The sequence below is a fragment of the Siniperca chuatsi genome, linkage group LG22 (genome assembly GCF_020085105.1).
Source record: "Siniperca chuatsi isolate FFG_IHB_CAS linkage group LG22, ASM2008510v1, whole genome shotgun sequence".
NCBI classification, from domain to species: domain Eukaryota; kingdom Metazoa; phylum Chordata; class Actinopteri; order Centrarchiformes; family Sinipercidae; genus Siniperca; species Siniperca chuatsi.
In genome coordinates this window covers 18,556,990-18,576,887 of record NC_058063.1, presented here as the reverse complement: position 1 = coordinate 18,576,887, position 19,898 = coordinate 18,556,990, and the positions used below count along the sequence as shown (strand labels likewise).

The 19,898-nt window shown below is 38.3% G+C and overlaps 1 protein-coding gene across 1 annotated transcript in view; it reads left to right on the top strand.

Annotated features, from left to right (window-relative positions):
* Positions 1-19,898, top strand: part of shroom4 (shroom family member 4) — a 75,658-nt gene that overhangs the window by 34,324 nt on the left and 21,436 nt on the right. The window contains exon 3 of the mRNA XM_044184745.1: positions 18,381-18,590. Within this exon, the coding sequence (XP_044040680.1) occupies positions 18,381-18,590 (210 nt within the window). The remainder of the gene's footprint in view (positions 1-18,380; positions 18,591-19,898) is intronic.

Genomic DNA, 19,898 nt, shown 5'->3' with positions numbered 1-19,898 from the left:
CTTGGCATAAGCAATTAAGGTTCTCCTCTTTCACTTTTTTGTCTTTTTTGCTGGGCTTCAGTTTTAACGCCACCAAAAGATAAAAACGGCAGTTCTTTGGCTCTGTCCTCAGCCAATTATATTGTGTATTAAATGTTTGTATAACTATTTCTAAAACTGCTTTTCTTTGGTCCCCTCTTTCTTCACCACGACTACCTGGATGCCAAACAGTTTTCAACATTTCTGCCAAGCTGTAGGGACTCCACCTTTATATGTTTTTATATGTGCGTACATGCGTGTGTACATGTGTTTTAAGCAAGTGTGAGAAATTTGCGTGTGTGCCTTTTCTGTTATTCTAAGCTCAATTAAAACTCACTTAACCCTAAACTGAGATGGAGGGTAGATACATGGATTTCTTACAGCCTATACGCTTGTCTTGGAAACATCAGGAAATTACTCAGTGGGGTTCCCCTGTACGGTATTTTACTGTAGGAGCATTTGTGAATAAATGGGCTTTTTTACTGAGGGAGCCGGCAAGGAACATGTACGTATAGGATTTAATTATATGATGTAAATGCAGAGGAAGGAAATGTGGAGTTGGCAAGGAGAGATGATGATTTGTTCAACTTTAGCAAAAGGTTGGAAAATGGTGCTTTTGTGCAACTTTTCTATTAAAGTCTGGTTGGAAAGCTTTGAAATGGAGGCTTGTATTGGAGTTATAAACCGGAGTATTGTATCTGACAGGTTTCCATTACATTAATAAGAACACCGGAAATGAAAAACATTTGATTCTCATGTTCCTAAATTCGTCACTGGAATATATTTGTCCAAACATGTTGATGCTTTTTGTTCTGTTCATCTTAAGTTGATCAGTAATTGTTTGAGCTTTTCCCTCCATCCTTCACATCATTGTTCATTCTTTAAATAAAATACATTCAATTCAGACTTGCCGCATTGTCCTGTACTGCTGAAGGAAGCGTAGGCCTGCAGGCTAAATTTGGCCAACCACAGGAATTTACTGGCCTGCCCAGCAGTTCAGTGGAGGGATAAGACAGCAGTGTGTTTGGGCCCGTTTTAGTTTTATTTCAGGGGTGATGCTTTACAGGCACTTTAACAAGCCACCTGATGGTAAAAAGGACCCACACTGCTGTTACTAGTGTTTTATTTTTCTCATAATTAAGACAGACACTATCTTAAAGAATGCAGTGTACTCTAACAAAAAAAAAAAAAAAAACAGCAGCAAAAAACATAAACAAAAGATAATTTAAGAGGTATGGCTATTAATGGATTTTTAGTTAAAGCTTCACTTAGCTTCATAAGTTGGCTGGGAGCAAACAGCAGTGAGAGGTACCAGTTTGAATTGTTTGGCAGTTGAAGGACTTTATTACCCAGAAATGCCCCCCAAAATGATAAAAAATCATATTATGTAATAAACTGAATACTTGTATACTACATGGTCACTTTAATACAGTTCCATCATCGATTAATGTGTCAAGTATTTTTTCAGTTAATTGATTCGACAATTGCCAGTCACAGTTTTCCAGAGTCCGTGGTGAAGTCTTCAAAGAACTTTTGTCCGACCAACAGTCCAAAACCGACCAAATACAGAGAAAAGCAGCAAATCCTCACATTTCAGAGGCTCAGACCCGCAAATTTTTTTGTCATTTTTGCTTGATAAATACTTTATAAATGACTAAATGATTATTATATCATCAATGTACTTGCTGTTGATTAATTTTGATTGACTAATCGATTAATCAACAAATTATTTCACCAGTAATATGATGACAAAACAATCTTACCACAAGCTCCACTCATTTAAAAAAAAAAAAATTTGAAACGTCTCCGTTCCATGAAAACTGGGCTAACGCCATCCGCTGAGGAAGACCATGTGATGTAAAGCTCCAGATGTACTGGTTATTAAGTAGACATTGTGGTGAGATTGTTTTGTCAACTCCCGTGTTCCAAGGTAAAGAATGAACCACAAATATAATTTTTAAGGTAGGTTAGAACAACATATGTACACGGAGTGCTAAACTCCCATATAAAACACACTTAAGTTATGTTTGAAGTCTCTGTGAAAGTGGATATAATCATGCTGGACGAACATGTTTATATTCAAAACATGTACATAACTGCATACTTTGCCGTGTGCAGAGTACTAAAATTTGCAATAGAGCTGTAAACGTTTATGACATTTATGAAGTGGTTGTTGATTCACTCTTACGTTGTGATTCATGGGGAAGGTCTCCTGTTTTCAAACCTGACACAGGGTGTCAGATAGCTTTAGTAATACGTCTTTACTGTATCATTTCTGCTTTTTAGATATTGAATGAGGAACTCTGACACACATTTTTTTTTTTTTGCTGAAACCTTAATAGGCTTGTGACCTTTGGGCCCTCCGCCCTCGTTTTCAAACTTTTGTCAGCACCAGTTAAACAGCAGGAGTATTTTTGTCTCTTTACACCACCTTTCTGGGTGTTTTTAAGTGATTTTTCCAATATATTTCTGGAAGGGAAAGAATGTTGAGGATGTTTTGTTAGCTTGACCTGGAAATGTTTCTTCTATAGTACTTCCTGTTTTCACCGACCTTTTGTTAGATCCAACTCTACTGTGTGTGTGTGTGTGTTGTGTGGCAGTTTCTCTTGGTGGGCAGCCATGGAAGAGGCAGGAGGACATTCTTCAACTTTCGCGTCATTTCCTGTTCTTTCCGAAGTTTCCCCTCCTCTACTTCCTGTCCAGCTTGGACTTAATGCGCTGGTGAAATTTGTGTTTATCTTTGTGTGAAAAGAAGCAGCTCTAATGGGAAGTGGACAAAGACCAAACAGTTTATTTACAGCTGCTGATGGAATAGGAAACGGCTCTTTAGATGCAGGTGTGCATGTATGTGGTTACGTGCATTAATACTGTATAGACAGGCCATTTCTAAATGGTAACTGGTCAGTAAACATGGCCTGCTCGTGTTTATCGACTCAGCTTGTCTGTGTTACTTGAAGGAAGCCAAAGGTACAAGAGAGATAAAAGAAGCACTGATGATGCGATGCTTTTCTCTGTTGAAGCCTCACTTTGTGATTCAGGCTAATTAGACACGAGTGTGTCTTTAAGTAAAATCTTGTTTTTCAAGTTCTTCCCCCCCCCTAGAAGAGTCAACAGAAAAGTATGAAGGAGCAATAATCTGTAAAGCATTCAGGCCAACTTGGATAATCCTGTTGTGTATTTGAAATACCCAACAAAAATATTTCAAACCTACAGCTGTGGTCACCAGAGATGGACAGTGATATCCTTAACATGAGAATGGATTTAGAAACAAAAGAAACATGAGTTTCATGTGGTGTGTTTAGCAAAATCTAATAAATCCTTCAAGTGAAATGCCAAAACTCAAGTCCAGTTCAGGCCTTTTTGTCGCTTACACTTTGGCTTTGGGTTTGGTCATTTAAAAAATATAATTTATCAAGAAATTTCTCCCGTTCTCTGTCCGGTTGTACCAGTCTTCTGTATCCATGCGTGTCAAGTGTTGCAAGTAGATATGCAATGCCCAGTGGGAAGAGAAATAATTCAAAATTACAGACTTGGGTTGGGTTCAGGTACAAATTTGGCAGCACCAGTCGGGTTCAGCCAGGTTGTCTCAGTTTTAGACCCCTGCAGCACAGTTGCCATAAACTCAATTAATTCAAACCAGTGCAGTTTTATTCCTCTTAATGTATGTATTTATTGAAAAATACTTACCTTTCATATCGTCTGTTACCATTTGCCAAACAAAACCTTATCTCACCTGCTACCCGTTAAAAAGTACAGCTGTTTGTTTTATTTTTGTGATATTACTCTTTTCATGTCACTTTCTACAAACAGTGGAAGTCCCACTTTGGAAGAAAATCTCTCTCAAATTCAGAAGCAAATCAAAACAAAAAAAGTTTGGAAAAGAAAACAGATTACAGGGCAACAAAGCAGGAAACAGCCTCAGACTCAGATGCAGGCTGGAGGAACGTGGCAGCATGAAACGCTCACAGCTGCAAGAGGAGTGAACATAAGGAAATTAAAATGATAATTACAAGAGAGGCTAGCATATCATGTTTGATGTTTTGACAGGGTAAACGGGACTTTATGACAAAGCTCTTTCATCTCAGTTCACTCTTTCATCTGTGCAACACATTAACTAAACATTTATTTTGCTGAAGGCTGGACGGGGAGGGGGAAGAGGGGATGAACGAGTGGAAACAGGGAAAGTGGGTGAAAGAGACAAGAGTTTAGGGAACTTTAGATAAACTCAAATTTGACATGTTTTGACACGTTCCCTGACTCAGACATCAACGTAAACTTCCTTAGATTAATTAACTCATGTTAACACTGTACAAACAACAATTACAACACAAAACAAGTGAAACATAAATTAGACCTGTGACATGTGACCTACACCTGATTGGTCAAACATATCGCCCGCTCGGCTGTCACTGGTCATTGTCACATCGTTATTAGTTTTTGGACAAATTTGAGGCAAGAAATAGGTCATACATTTGTAGAATAACATTTTATTTTACATCTGCACTGCCTAGTTTAAATAGTTTCTCACAAAAGTCAGAATTCTGGACAGATGGTCAGTCATGTAATCATCTAAACTGTCCCTGATTTGTTGCATACAGGTCCGAGGTATTAAACCTCAGTGCTGTTTTAGGGCTGACCAAAATGTGACCGTAGCACTGAGTATCGAAAACAGTCAAATATTGAAAGCTGATGTCTGGTTAGATTCGTGATCTTGTTTACTTAATGTTTAATCAAATAGTTAATGTTTTAAATCATAATTTGCCAGTTTAAACTAAATGTAATTTATTCAGGCAAAGTTCCTGTAAGGCTGCTTGTGTTTCAGAAAGTAACTAAGTACATTTACTCAAGTACTTTACTCAAGTAGTATTTTGAAGTGCTTGTACTAGTATTTCCATTTTATGCTATTTTGTACTTGTACTCCACTACATTTCAGAGGGACGTATTGTACTTTTACTCCACTGATTGATTTTACATACAAAACACATGATCAACTTATAAAATGTGATGCATTATTATAGATTAAATCACCTGCATACCCAAACAGGTGTTTTCAGTTATTGTGGCTGATAAGATAATTGCTCAGGTTGGAGTTGTGCAAAGCTACATTGGGACTTAAGTGAAACTATGAACTAATAACAACGATTAAGGTGTAACTTGTAACAAAACTAACAGACACTTTAGAACATAGTTCAGTTAGCTCCACTTCAACAGCTACATTAAAATGCTGCTTACATTTTAACACGTCAATAATAATGATAATCACTAATGTAATGTATTCAACACCCTGAAAGGGGCCATTCTGAATACTTGTGGTGCATTTGTGCTTTAAGTACATTTTGCTGGTAGTACTTTAGGACTTTACATTCAACATTTGAAAACTTTGGCTTCTTTTGTTAAATGAAAAAAGGTGTTCGTAGAAAAATGCATTTATATTTCTTATTGTCTTATATGTCTTACTGTCTATAATATCTTAAAATTTTAAATATTGTTTTGGTCTTGACGGTATTGTTTCAGCACTAGTATTAAACATTTTCAAACAATACCGAGCCCGAATCACATATCTTATCAATCTCAATCCATCCCAATCATGTCTGGATGTTTTTCAGATTTTAATATCTAGCTAAAACTAAGATCGAGGCTGTTTAAAATATTCTACTTGACTCTCCTCCTCCTCCTCTTCTGTAATCTGTCTCTGTCTCAGTCCTCTGTGTTGACTGGTGAGCTGCTTCAGCAGCACTGCTCAATTTCACAGTTTGTTTGTTCTTGTCCATTTAAAACATTTGTTTTCATGTTTTCCTGGAAGAGTTCATCCTCCAACGCTCCAGATCTTCTCTGTCTACATGCTGACTCGCTCTTTTAGTTTAGTGTTTTTCTTGTTAGTAGATGCTTGTTTCAGACTGTCAGAAGGAGGTCTGTGGGCTCAGACACACACACACACACACACACACACACACACACACCCCGTTGTTTAGATTTTTTGTACCACAGGGTCCCTGGAGACCGGGGCAAGACTGAGGTCTGTGGTGCCAAGAACCATGAAACACAATAGTCTGCCCTCCATCACTCCTTCCCAAACTGAACAATAGACATTCCTGGCATTCCTCAAGACCTCTTCCTCGCACACACACACACACACACACACATACATACACCATTCTGGGTCCAATTAGGCCCTGACTGTAAATGATCCTGGTTGTGACGCTGTTAAGGATGAATTATCGACATTGCGGACAGAAAAGTATGAAAGTATGTGTGTTTCTGTGTTTCAGTCAGTGGGTTACTCGTCTGCTGAAACATGTCAAATCAACAGGGTGAACAAAAATGGGGTGGTGGTAGCCTATGGGATAGAGAAGGGACTTTATGAGGTTTCATTTATTTGGGTGGTCAAAAACTCCCATGATTCTGAATTGATTCACTCTGCAGCTCTGTGTGGGTTCAGCACTACGAGTGACACATTTCACATTGTCTTTCACTGCCAGCCTTGAGACAAAAAAAATGACTTGCACATGCAGGTAAAACTTGAAGCATCTTCACTGATTTGAGAATTGATTTTGAGTCATCAAGTCGTGACCCAAAGTATTGAAACCGAAAACTTCCCAAAATTCCCACGCCTGCCTGACCCCTGTTTTATTCCCCAGGAATCCCCCAATTTTCTTTTTTGATTGTTCAAATTATAGATTTAGATGGCATGTTCCAGCTTTACCTAGTGAACTGTATTTGTATTTTTTTTGTATTTTGTAATTTTGTTAATTGATTAATTGCTATTTATCAAGGAAAAAGGACAAAAATGTGCTGGTTCCAGCCTCTCAAATGAGAAGATTTCCAGCTTTTCTTTGTCTTATGTGATGATAAACTGAATAACTTTCAGTGCAGAACTGTTGTTTCCTTAAAACAAGCAATTTGAAGACGTCACCTTGGGCTGTGAAAACTGTGATGGTCATTTTTCACTCTGTTCTGACATTTTATAGACCAAAAGATGAATTAGTTAAAATGCAAAGTATTCAGCACATTAATTGATAATGAAAAGTTGCAGCCCTGGTACAGTGTGTGTGTACAAGCATGAGTGTGTGTGTGTGTGTGTGTAAGAGAGTGAGTATCTATGTGGGTGAGTTTGTCTGTCCTCTACGCGTATGGTCTGCTACAGTTTATTTGTCTCCTCTGGCCTGGTTTTTATTAACTGGCCCATTAAACTGCGACTCAATGATACATGACACTGGCCTGCCCCCCCACACGCATACACAGACACAGTGGTCGTCTCACACACACAAATTCCTAGAGGCCAACTTAGACACACACACACACACACACACACACACACACACACACACATGTTGAAAAGATGTTTCTGTATTATGGAAGAGGAACCAGGACATGAAGTGTCATCATACTAAATCAGTGGTGTAGAGAGAGAGAGGATATTCCCTTTAACCCTGTAACCTCGCTCGCCCCCCATGGTGGTATTTAGTCAGTTTGTAATCATTTTGCTTGTATGTTATTCAAAAAATATTTGATTTTAACCCTCGCTGTGAATACATCTCAAAGCTCTGTAATAGGGCTGTAAATGATGACATAATTAATTATGTTTTTTTTTTGGATTATTGATTATTTAGTCTGTAAAATGTCAATAAATAATTACAAATTCTCATCACAAGTTACCAGACTCAATTCCAATATATATCTTGACCATGATATGATATCACAAGGAAAAGCTGCAAAACTTCACTTTTTAGAGGCTGGAAACAGGAAATGTTTAGTATTTTTACTTTAGAAATAACTTAATTGATTATCACAATAGTCATATATATGTAATAATATGTGAAATCAGCCAAGTACCATAGTTGTTTTTTTTTTCTTGCCTCAAATTTGTCCAAAAACTAATAACGATGTGACAATGACCAGTGACAGTCCAGTGATATGTTTGACCAATCAGGTGTAGGTCACATCTAATTTAAAAAGTCTCATGTTTAATCCATCAACAGTCAGGGAAGCAGTGTTAAAAGATGGATGGAGACTGAATAATCGGTCTAGAATTAAAGCTGCACAAATGATTAAAAAAGATTCAAAATCCCAATATGAACAACTTCAGGTCTCAATGCAGTGTACTAATTGAAAATTAACCAATTAACCAATTTTGCATGTTTTTCCATCATATGCAGTTGGGCCGATCACATTCAGCAGCTGATTGATTGATGGCACATCTCAAGTTCAAAATGACTGAGATAAAACCAGAAAATTGCTGACACTTTAGCTGCTTTCAGCACTTTCACTTCAATCAACACTCCTTTCAGTGCTTTCACTTTAACTGCCAATTCATTTTTTAAACACTTACACTTCAACTGACACTTTTTGTTGCTTTTACCATTAAAATTCATTTGAATTTTCAACTGCTTTCAGTGGTTTAACTCCTTTCAGCTTTTTCACTTCAGTTGACACTTCAAGTCAATTCATAGCTTACACTTTAACTGCCAGTTCACCTTCTTTCATTACTTACTTACTCCTTTCCTGCTTACACTTTAACAGACACTTCTGCTCCTTTCAGCACTTTAACTTTCAGTGACTCTTCAACTCCTTTCAGCGCTTTCAGTTCTTGGATTTTAACTGATGATTCAACTTCTTCCAATACTTCCATTTCAGTTGCAACAATTTCTTTCAGTGCTTTTGTTTTAACGGCCACTTCTACTACTTTCAGTGCTTTTGTTTCAACTGCCACTTCTACTACTTTCAGTGCTTGAACTTCTGATACAATTCCTACTCATTTAAGTACCTCGACTTCAGCTATTACTGCCATTCAAATACATTTCATAAGGCTCCAAGGAATCAGAAATTTAAGTGTCAAGTTTCAGCTATTTGTCAGCAGCACATTTTAACTTTTGTACAGATAATTTTGACGTTTCTAGTGTATATAAACCACACTGATGTTCTCTGTTAATGTAATGTAATTTGCATTTCAAGTTTTTGAAAATTTTCTTGACAGTTGGATGGAGTAAATAACAGTACTGATTACAGGCACACACACACACACACACACACACACACACATAATGTAGGGAATCGAGCAGTAACAAACAGTGTATTGTGCTGCAGATACTAAAGTGGACTTCACTCTTCCTGCCATCGACCTCTTATATGAGCCTGGTCTCCCTGTACTGATTACCTGGTATGTAAAAAACTGTGTGTGTGTGTGTGTGTGTGTGTGTGTGTGTGTGTGTGTGTGTGTGTGTGTGTGTTTGAGAGAGAGTCTACATGTACGTATGTGTGCGTCCAAGCAGTAAATACATGTCTACAAGTGTGTGTGTGTGTGTGTGTGTGTCATTTAGAAATCCATAATCAGGGGTGATGAGGGCCCACAAGGCAAACAAACAGGAGTCTGATTTTTTAAGCTGAAACACACACACACACACACACACACACACACACACACACACACACACACACACACTCTTAGACTTGTATTTCTATACTTGTGAGGACCCTCATTGGCATAATGTATTCCCTACCCCCTTATCCTAAGCTTAACCATCACAACTTAATGCCTAAGCCCAACCCTTACCTGGCATAATATATTTTTTAAATATGTTTTATATTTAGAGGAGTTTTATATTATTTTACCTGTTCCCATGCACCACGAGCTACACCCTCTGGATGTAGACCACCTCTCTTTTAACCTAACCCTAACCTAAACCTAATTATAACCTGAACCATAAGATCAAGTCTGAACCCTCAAACAGCCCTTTGAAGGTCTGTCCGAAAGTGAGGACCAGCCAAAATGTCCTCACTTTATAAAAATGTCCTCACTCCTAAGGTCTAAAACTCAAATTGGTCCTAACAAAGATAGATATACAAGGAGCCTACACACAGTGCAGAACACAGGCCCATAAAGCAAACAAATAAGGCCTGATTGCAGGCGAACACAAAGGGACAGAGGGGAGGAGGGGAGGTTGTTTAAGCTTTCTAGCAAAGTTAACCCTTCACCCTTTTGAAGGGAAGGCAGGCAATGTAAGGAATCTACTCACATGCATGTATGTAACTCACAGACACACACACACACACACACACACACACACACACACACACACACATCTTCGTGGAGTCTGCAGGAGATATAAGTCTCCAGGAAATCCTTTGAAGCCCACTGAGGGCCTCATGTTATTAAGTGTCTGCTGTGTGGTTGGTTAAACGTCAACACCATTAAGGTCGGACACTAGCACCTCTTGATGTTTGCTCTACAAGGTTCAAGTCTGGTCAAAATAACGAGGGAATAGTGACACCGATACAGGCGTCTCACTTTTAGTCGGTTTTGTTGTCTGAAAGAAAAAATGTCACATGCAGATTTTATCAGCTGTAGCTAATGAATGTTAAACCCATGAGTTGGTCATACTACAAAACTAAACACTTGGCTGTTGTCAGTTAAATGTGTATTTACCATTCATGTTCAGCCAAAGATGGTTGATGTCTGCCCAATTAACTTTTACATTGTCAGACATTGCTCACCAGTGGTTTGTTCTTCTTCTTATAAGTGGACAAGTATGTATACATGAGTGGCAAGATTACAAAGTGAAAGTAAAACTGCTAAATTTATATTTGGTCAGAAATGTACACTTTGACCCACAAGTTGCACTGTTTGACCAGTAGAAATAAATGAATGTGTTTATTTAATCTGGTATTTTACAGTAATCAGATTTATTTTATGCATGTAAAAGTACTGACTAAACTCCTTTCAGAGGTTTGCAGGACAGTACTTGAAACTATTACTCAAATAAAAGATAAATCAATTGACAGAAAATTAATTGTTTCAGTCATTTATCGAGCAAAAAAATCCCCAATTCCAGCTCTTCAAATGTGACGATTTGCTGCTTTTCTTATATAATTTTAAATTCAATATCTTTTGGACTGTTGGATAAAACAAACAATTTGAAGATATTACCTCTGGAAATAAGTTATCCTTTAACTTTATTGTGTTATTCTCAACATTTCCAATGAATATGTATTTGTCGCACTGTTATATATAATTATTTTTGATATGTCAAATGCATTGAATCAAACCTTGACCTCTGGGAGCTTGTGATGGGAGTTTTTCCACAATTTTCTGAAATTTTATAGACTAAATGATTAATCGATTAATAAGGAGAGTAACAAAGTTATAGCCCATCCTTCTTTTTACTCATTTTGTATAGTTTTTAAAACAATACAGGTTTGGTTTGGTTTTTCTCACATGCATGCTGATGATAGTTTTTGTATTTTTATTTTTTTATGTATGTATGTTTTTAGTATTTTTGGAGCATTTCTTGCTTTTCTTAAGTAGCATACAAAAGAGAGCTGACAGGAAATAACAGGAGTGAGGGAGGATGACATGTAACACAAGGTCCCAGGATGCTTGGTATCTTAAAACCCTAGGCATGGCCTATTTTTATTTTCGTCATTTTTTATTCATTTATTTTTCAATTAAATGTATTTGTCGGCTAGTGGATGTGAGGATTTATTTATTATTAATTTGTCAGGAACCATGTACAAAAAACATTAATATCAGGTAGTGAGAGGAGATGCTTTGTACCACATTTCACTACTACAGTAGATACATTCCCTCAGTCACTGGGCAGGTAGACCCAAACACTACTGATATTAAACTGCAGTTCATATATATTGTAAGTACAAAAAACTGGGACTTCAGGAGCTGTACAGTAAGTTGTTGTTTAATTACTTTCCTGTGAACGCATAACATTCTTACCCCTGCTTTCTGTCTGATTTAATTCCTGCAAAATTCCCAGCAAGATAAAACTCAAAGCTGTGTTGTTGGGAATAGCAGCCGACGCAGGTCTGGTTCTCCCACCTTTTGTGAGCGACAGTGTACAGTACAAAGTTTTAATTGCAAAAAAAACAATGTTTCTTATCAGTAGCATGGGGCGTAATGGTCAAAGCCATAGTTCTTTGATAATATTCATATAACAGAAGTGAATGCTAAAAGAAATACACCTCAGCGATAAGGAGAATGATAAAGAGTGATAAATAAATGCGTTTTTATTTCGCACTTGCTTTGGCAATGTAAACGTCTGCTTCCCATGCCAATAAAGCCCCATTGAATTGAATTGATAAAAGTCAAATATTTTCTGCCTCTCTCCTGTTCATCCATCACTTCTACTCATTGTTTTTGTCTATTATTATTCCTCAGACTCCTGTATTCTCCCGCAGGCCTCCCATCATCTCTTACATTCCCCTTCTTTCACCACATTTTGTTTTTCTCGTTTCTCTGCCAAACTCAAAAACCCCCCTTGTCTGTCCAACAGTCTCTGCTTTCTTTGCTCTTTCGATCTCTTTTTCATGCTCTGCAAACACACATATGCACGCTAACACATGCACGCACACACACACACACACACACACACACACACACACACACAAGGAGGAAGTACCTCTGCATTTTTCCCCCCGTCAAACAATAACAGTGTGGAACTCTGGGTATTATTTTAGCAGCCGTCCACCACTTTATCTGCTCTCCACAATACTTCCTCTCTCACTGACTCACACATCCTGCCTGAGAGGGGGCGAGAGAGGCAGGCAAAGAATGAGATGGGTAGAGAGAGAGAGAGATAGAGAGAGAGAGAGAGAGAGGGGGGTGGGATAGAGAGAGAGAGAGGGGTGGGATAGAGAGAGAGAAATGCAGAGTGCAGGAGGGAGAAATAGCCATGTTTTGTCTTCTAGCGAGAGGAGCGAGGGAGGAGGAAGAGAGGAAAAGGAGGGAGAGGGGATGTGAGGCTCGTCGGTTGGTTTTTCCCTCTTGGTCAGAACCTGCCAGCTACTTTACTCCTTCAGGTGGACATCAGCTCTTGGATACCAAGTCTCAGATGTTACGGACACAACTTGGTTCTCTCACCAGTCCTCAACCGGCTTGGGGATGAAAGAAAAGAGTTGTGACATTTTTATGAGGTTATGAAACTTGGGAGGAGGATTTAGAGAAGTCTGTGTTGTTGTCTGAGCACTTCCTAATCAGACGCTCTACTCTTTGAACTTGAACTCTGGGCATCAGGGATGCTGGGACACTGAACTGGGATCCGTTTGACAGCAGATGCTTCAGCCTGCGGAGTCTGGTAGGTTTGAAACTCTTGGATCTTTAATCATCTTTGTTGAGGTTCCACGTCAGTTTAGGATTAATACCTCACCTTCTCACTGATTAATTTGAAAATTCAATTTGTATATTCTCATACATATGAAAATCTAAAGTTTGCGTCTTTGTCGTTCGGGGTCCTTGCAGAGCTTTTATCTTCCCAGGGAGGGGTTGTTGAGCACATGATGTGTTTTTTTTTTTCACAAACACCCTTATACACAAACATTTCGTCTTCTTTATAATCTTTTAATCATTCCTGCCTTGTTCTGAGTCCCTCCTCTCCTCTCAAAGTCGTGTATTGCAACAGTTTCTGTCCTTATCTGTGAGACTGTTTAGAGTCCAAATCTATTTGTCTGGCTGCCTGTTTGGCATTCGTTCTGTACTGTATTGAGACTGTGTGTGTGACTCAGATTATGCGCGTTGACCTTTGCGGTATCAGTCAGCTGTTGCAGTTTCTGACCATTAAGTGGGACATTCCAGTAGATCCCTTCATAGAGGCTCATTCAGAGCTGCGTGACGGAGAACTCATAATTTCTCGGCCTTTGACTGCTGTAGAGTCTCACACCAGCTCTTCTTCTTCTTTCTCATCAGTTGTTTCTGTTTTTGTCTGTTCTGTTCTCTTTTATTTCGACTTCTTTTTCATGCGTAAACCACCATTACATATCTTTTTTTTGTAGTTACGTCATCAATTTCTCAGTTTAAGATGAACAAATATCTTTATAAATAGAAGCTTGCCATGTCTTGCAAACCTGACTGGATTTCCTGGTTGGTTGCGGTCAAAGCGATACCACAACAGCGGCCGATTTACTCATTATCTTGATTTCCACGTCAAGCACACGCTGTTTCCTTTCGGATGCCAGCGAATTCTTCTAAAAAACATGATTCATGTGACTCCTATTTGCATGTTGTTCCCAGCAGAGACAGGTAGCCAACTAGGTTACAGTGTCAGAAACAGGAAAGGGGGAATTCTTTAACTGTGAACTTATACAGTTCACAGTGGCTTTGGTAGGTGCCACCTCAAACGGACAGTAATAGCCAGCACTTTGGTATGTTTCCTGTGTCCTTAAAATGAAAGGGCCACAGACTTTATGGAGCCCTCTGAATGCAGCCCTGACAAAAGCTTTGGAAGCCTTTTTAACACTTTACTCCCCAAGAAAGATTTTTCTTCTTCACCGTCAGTTTTTCCATTGACATTGTAGGAGCTGCAAGGTTGCTGCGCATTTTTTGACTTTAGTCCTTGAGATAACTAAAATGAGTGTGAGTTATACTGTAACTTCACATACCAGACACAGAACTGCATCCTTTTTTGGGGTGGATGTTTGTCTGCAGGAGGAACAGTCTCTGTTACATCTTGGCCACTCTGTCTTCTTAGACAACATCCTTGATATTGAGCAGCTCACCCCGAAACCCACACAATACACTCTGGATCTCTAAGACTTACAAACATCTCAGTAAGCATGTTTTTGGTCATTTGTAGGTCAAAAGGCATTTAGATGTATTACTACTTTGTATATATATGTATATGTTTATATATAAATATTACAGTATATCTTATTTGTTGCTTTTATGTTTTATATTTTTGTAAATGACATCAAAATGTTACATCTTTGGGTTTTGGACTGTTGGTTGGACAAAACAAGCAATATGAACATGTCACCTTGGAACCTCTGGGATCTTCTGATGTGCTTTTTTCATTTTCTGACATTTTATAGACTTAACTTAAAATTGATGAATGATAAAGATAATGAAAATAATTGTTTGTTGAAGCTCTAGATTTGTCAGTTTTAACACCCTGTTCCTGAAGAAACAATATTTCATTTAAACTGTATTTTTTTATAGTTATATTGACCACTTGAACTTATTTCAACAGCTTTTCAATGACTACATATTTCAACATGCAGTTGTAGTCATTGAAGCATTGTTGAAACAAATGTTTTATGATTTTTAGACATCTAAGAATCTCTCACTTTTTTAACCAAATTTAGCCCAGTTTTGACTTGGACGTCTGTTGTCCTGCAAATCACCAAATGATGATGGAATGAATAAATGCATGAGGCCAGCTTTTTCTTCTTTCAGAGGTAATTTGTAAAAACCTCTACTCATGGTACTCTGGTAAAACAAGTGTTAGTGAACCATTAAAATGACCATAATAGTATGTAACATAGTAAAAACTGCTTATTCGTAGTTGTTGTCATTTTTCTCTCTGATATATCAGATTTTCACTGCCTCCCAATATCACAGCTTTGGTTCCACGTAGTAGATACAGTTATTCTTACTCTAAATCCGCAAATTTGTGGGATACATGATTGCTGACCCCCCCTCAAGCACTGCTCTGAGCATTTTGATAAAATAGCGATTAGATATGAGGTTTGGAAGAACTTTCCCCTTCTCCCCTGCATGGCTACAAAACAGTACAGCAGCTTTCTATGCTACATTCTTTAGTTGCAAAACTGCATTTGTCATAATTTTTTGAGTGTTTTTTTTTGTCTTTATCATACATTCCGTCGCCATCTAACTTTGGAGTCACATTGTTTGTTTTGATTTTCACAGTCATCAATCTTTGAAATCTCTGAAAGCTAAACTTGGAGAAGGGGGGTCTGCTAATGTTTGTGGTAGGTTCAATAATGGTATTTTGTCTGGTCGAGTTTGGATAGTTCCCACACATATTCATGCGCACACATATACAGGCATAGGCACACATAAAGAAACACACACAGTCTCTACATAAACTTTCTCAGGGGATAATTTAAGGACATTGTCAGCGGAGTCGAACAATCAGTGAGCTCAGATAGAAATCCCTCTTAAGGAGCCAGAACCAGGAAACAAGAGTGTTTATTTTGGAAATGGTTCCCCTGCTCCTGCTTTATCATAAACAATAATACTCTGAAATGGTACTTTCCTTTTCCTCGCTGTGCCAAGATCCGCATTCCTCTCTCAACATTGTACCTCAAAATGTTTCTCTGAAATACTCAGAATAGTCTCATTTTACATTTTTTTACTTTCAGTTTGAGAATCGTAACCAAAGACACTTTGAGGAGACTCAAATCTTTCATTAAACTCGGCCATTTTGCCCATCCAGCTGTTATCTCGGTTGTTTTCAGAGCTGTTTTCAAGTCTTTTGGGGCAAAGTCCAAGTCAACAGAGATAAGTGTATGTCAAGTCAATTGTCAGAGACATTTTCAACTTAGGTTCGAGTCTTTTCTCAAGTCAATCAAGACAAGCCCAAGTCAAGTCTGAAGTCAGGTGAGACAGTTCCCATCCAAGTCTTGTCAAGTTAGAGTTTCGTCCAGTCTCATGTCAATCAAGACAAGTCCAAATCAGGTTTGAGACTAGTCAAGTGTCAAATCAAATGATACAAGACCAAGTCAAGTTCAAAGATGGTTGAAAATCAGTCCTATGACAATTGAGACAGATCCAAGTCCAGGCTCAGGTCAATTGAGACAAGTCTAAGTCAGGTACGAGTCTTGATAAATCTCAGTCGAGACAGGTCTGAGACAAGTCTCAAGTCAGTCAAAGTCAAGTTTGACTAATGTCAAGTTAACAGCTTTCGTTGTTTTCATGCTCTGTGCGTTATTTCCATGGAGCTGTAATATTCCCAACTGTGTATCAATCTGAAACATGTGGTTATCCTCATAATGGTCCATTCAGACTTGGAGAAAGGAACATTTATACCTGGCTGTGCTTTCTCTCTTTTTATCCTTGTTTCTAGCCCTCTTATACACTCTTTCTGTTTCTCTTTATGTCTCACACTTATGCACACACACACACACACACACACACACACACACACACACTGTCTGCAAGAGATTGAATTGAATCTGGCTAGCATATGGTATCGGAAGTCTGTATAAGGGAATTAGTGAATATCATGGGATACACTGGAATGTCTGACTTCAGATCAAACTGGAGAACTTACTGTACATCTTAAATGAGTTTTTAATGGCAGCCCAATAGAAGGCCAAAGAACTTTTTAGGAAGCTGTTTCCACAGAATTTGGGTTGGCAAGGTACCACTGCTGTATAGGTCTAAGTTTAAATGACACTTACAACTGCGGTTGCAAATAAGGATTTCATCTTAGCCATCTTTCTGGGGTAAAACATTGTTTTTGGATAAGAAAAATAGATGTTGCTTCGAATTGGGGTTAAAAGGATTCTCTAGTCAAACAACAGGAGGTTGCAAAATGGAAAACCTGACGTACTGTATAAAAAGGAAATTACATTAGCCGTCAGGGGAAAAGGATGACAACCTTCATTTATATATGTTGCACATTTATATAGTAAGACTGGAAGCGTTCATGCAGGAAATACAACGCCACAGCAGCTTCTTTATATGTTGTCAAAATCTCAAGGTTTACCTATGTTAATTTAGATTGTAAATCAGTCCTCAACTGCTGTCAGTGCCAACAGACTGTAAATCTCAAAAAAAGCTGTGGCAGAATACAATGTGGCAGTATGTATGAAAATACCTAGTTTAATTATGACCTCCGAACAAAAATGCTGATTGTAAATACAAACAATGCAACAAAGAATCTCTTGGTGTGGTCAGAAGCACATCTGGACACACAACAAAATGTAAATGCAGTATAGCTCCATAAGCAGAAATACACTCCCATGTACAGATCCAACCAGAAATATTTCTAATGTCTCTAATATTCTTAGTAAAATGCATAAAATAAATAAATAAATAAAAATATAATAAATAAAACTCAACAGCACCACAACTACAGCCTCCAAAATGACTATAAAGTTGAATTAAGTCATCAAAAACTGAATATTATAACCTTCACAAAGGCAGGATTTATTGCATTTATTGTATTAGTTTTCGCTAGGTGTACCTAATAAATTGACAACTGCATGTATAATGCATGATCATGTTGTTTAACAAATTCTGCATGCCAGAAGTGCATTTTTTTGTAAAGATTAATTTTTTGGTTTGGTTAATTTAGTACTTGATAGTAGAGAAAGATTGGAAACATGGGGACAGAATGAGGGGGATGACATGCAACAAAGGTCCCAGGAAATCGAACTGGACGTTGCATTTACATGGTATGCACCCTAGACCATTGGGCCATTGGGACCCCTCCAGGAATGCATTTGAATGTGAGTTGCAAGAGTAATTAAGGCACAGCAGATGTTAACACAGTCCAACTATGTGATGCATTATAATAGGAGATGTAAAGGGGCTCAAAGTGTTGTTCGAAGTTGCATTTCAAATTCCAATGAACTTTGATCCTCACCTGAGTTTCTCCCTCTCGTCTCCACAGGCGCAGCGTTCCTCTCATCAGGCCTCACTCCTGGCACCTGGCTAAGCTATCGGAGACGGCCCTCCCTCCCCCTCCCCCTCCTCCATCTCCTCCTCCTCTGCCCTGCCACCCCCCTGTCGAATCCCCTTCTCTCCCCCCTCCTCCTCCTCTGTCTGCCATGCAGCTCCACCCCGGCCCCTACACACTACCCTGGCACACAACTGACAACAGGTGAGAGGACGTCACTCAGATCAATAATATTTGATCTTGTCTTTCATGGAATTATTAAGCAATTTCCCTCTATGCCCTAATCAGTCTTCCATTTGACAGTGTAATAAAAAAAATGCTGATGTGGTTATAAAGCAAACGTTGCATTAAAAGTGACATTAACTGAATGACAATCAATGAAAGCTCAAGTTTAATTCAGCCAGTTTTCTCTCAGCTTTGATTTGACGTCTCTTATGTGCAAAACTGTCCCAGTGATTGTGATTAAATCTGCTGATAGAATTTGATTTGGGAAAATAAGCCAAATTGTATTCTCTTCTTGCCGACTTCCTTGTTTCATTTTGACAACAAAGAAACTTGCCTAATGTGCAGATTTAAACACACAGCGAGTGTGTCATACTGTAAGGTTTGAATCATGCACAGTGAGCCTATGACTCCATTGGACAGTGGCTCTAAGTCGGGGTTTTTGGTCGCCAGGAAACAGATGACATCACCGTGTTGTAATGTCAACACTGCCCATGCAGGAAGCCCATTGGTTTATTCTTGGCTTCTATTTAAACATTTCAGTTTATCACTAATATGTGTGATATGACCTTCTATCTGCCTTAAGCAGCCTAAAGAAGAGTGAAATGAAATGCTCTTAATTTTTAGCTTTTGTTTTATTTCATGGGTCTTGGATTGCTGTCATTACTGTACACGTGCAATGTAGCATTCATGGCGAATGATTATTGTGTAGGCCTTTCCAACTCAAATAAGGGTGTCTGGAGATCCATACAAGCCTTAAAATGTTTTAAACCATTGCATCTTAAAAAGCCTGAAGTGGTTGAATAAAGTTATTTATTGGTTACCACATGGTATCCCAATGCATAGTTACATTTTTGGGGAGGTACACGTCAAATTTGACAGAGCTTTAGCCTCAAGATGTAGCCTCCACAACACCCCATGAGTAAAAATCAATTTACATTTTACAGCTTAACCTTTGAGGGTAAAATAAGATGGCTTTGACAAAAGATTTCATGCTGAAATTTACTGGCTTTTAGTAATATTATGTGCAGAAATAGTGTTTTTGCTCATAAGTTCTTGCAAATGATTCTGGGGAGTTGCTTATCTTCCATTTTTATGGGCTTTTTTGTTTTGTATGTTTAAAGTGGAACCATGCAACTTTTGCTGAACAGCAAAACACAATGAATGATAACTATTCCAACATAATTTAACAGTAGCACAAAGAGAGAGAAGTAATTCAGTCAGCAAACTGGCTGAATAATGTCAGTTAACTAGCCATATGTTTTTATGTGCTCACATTAGCCACCATAA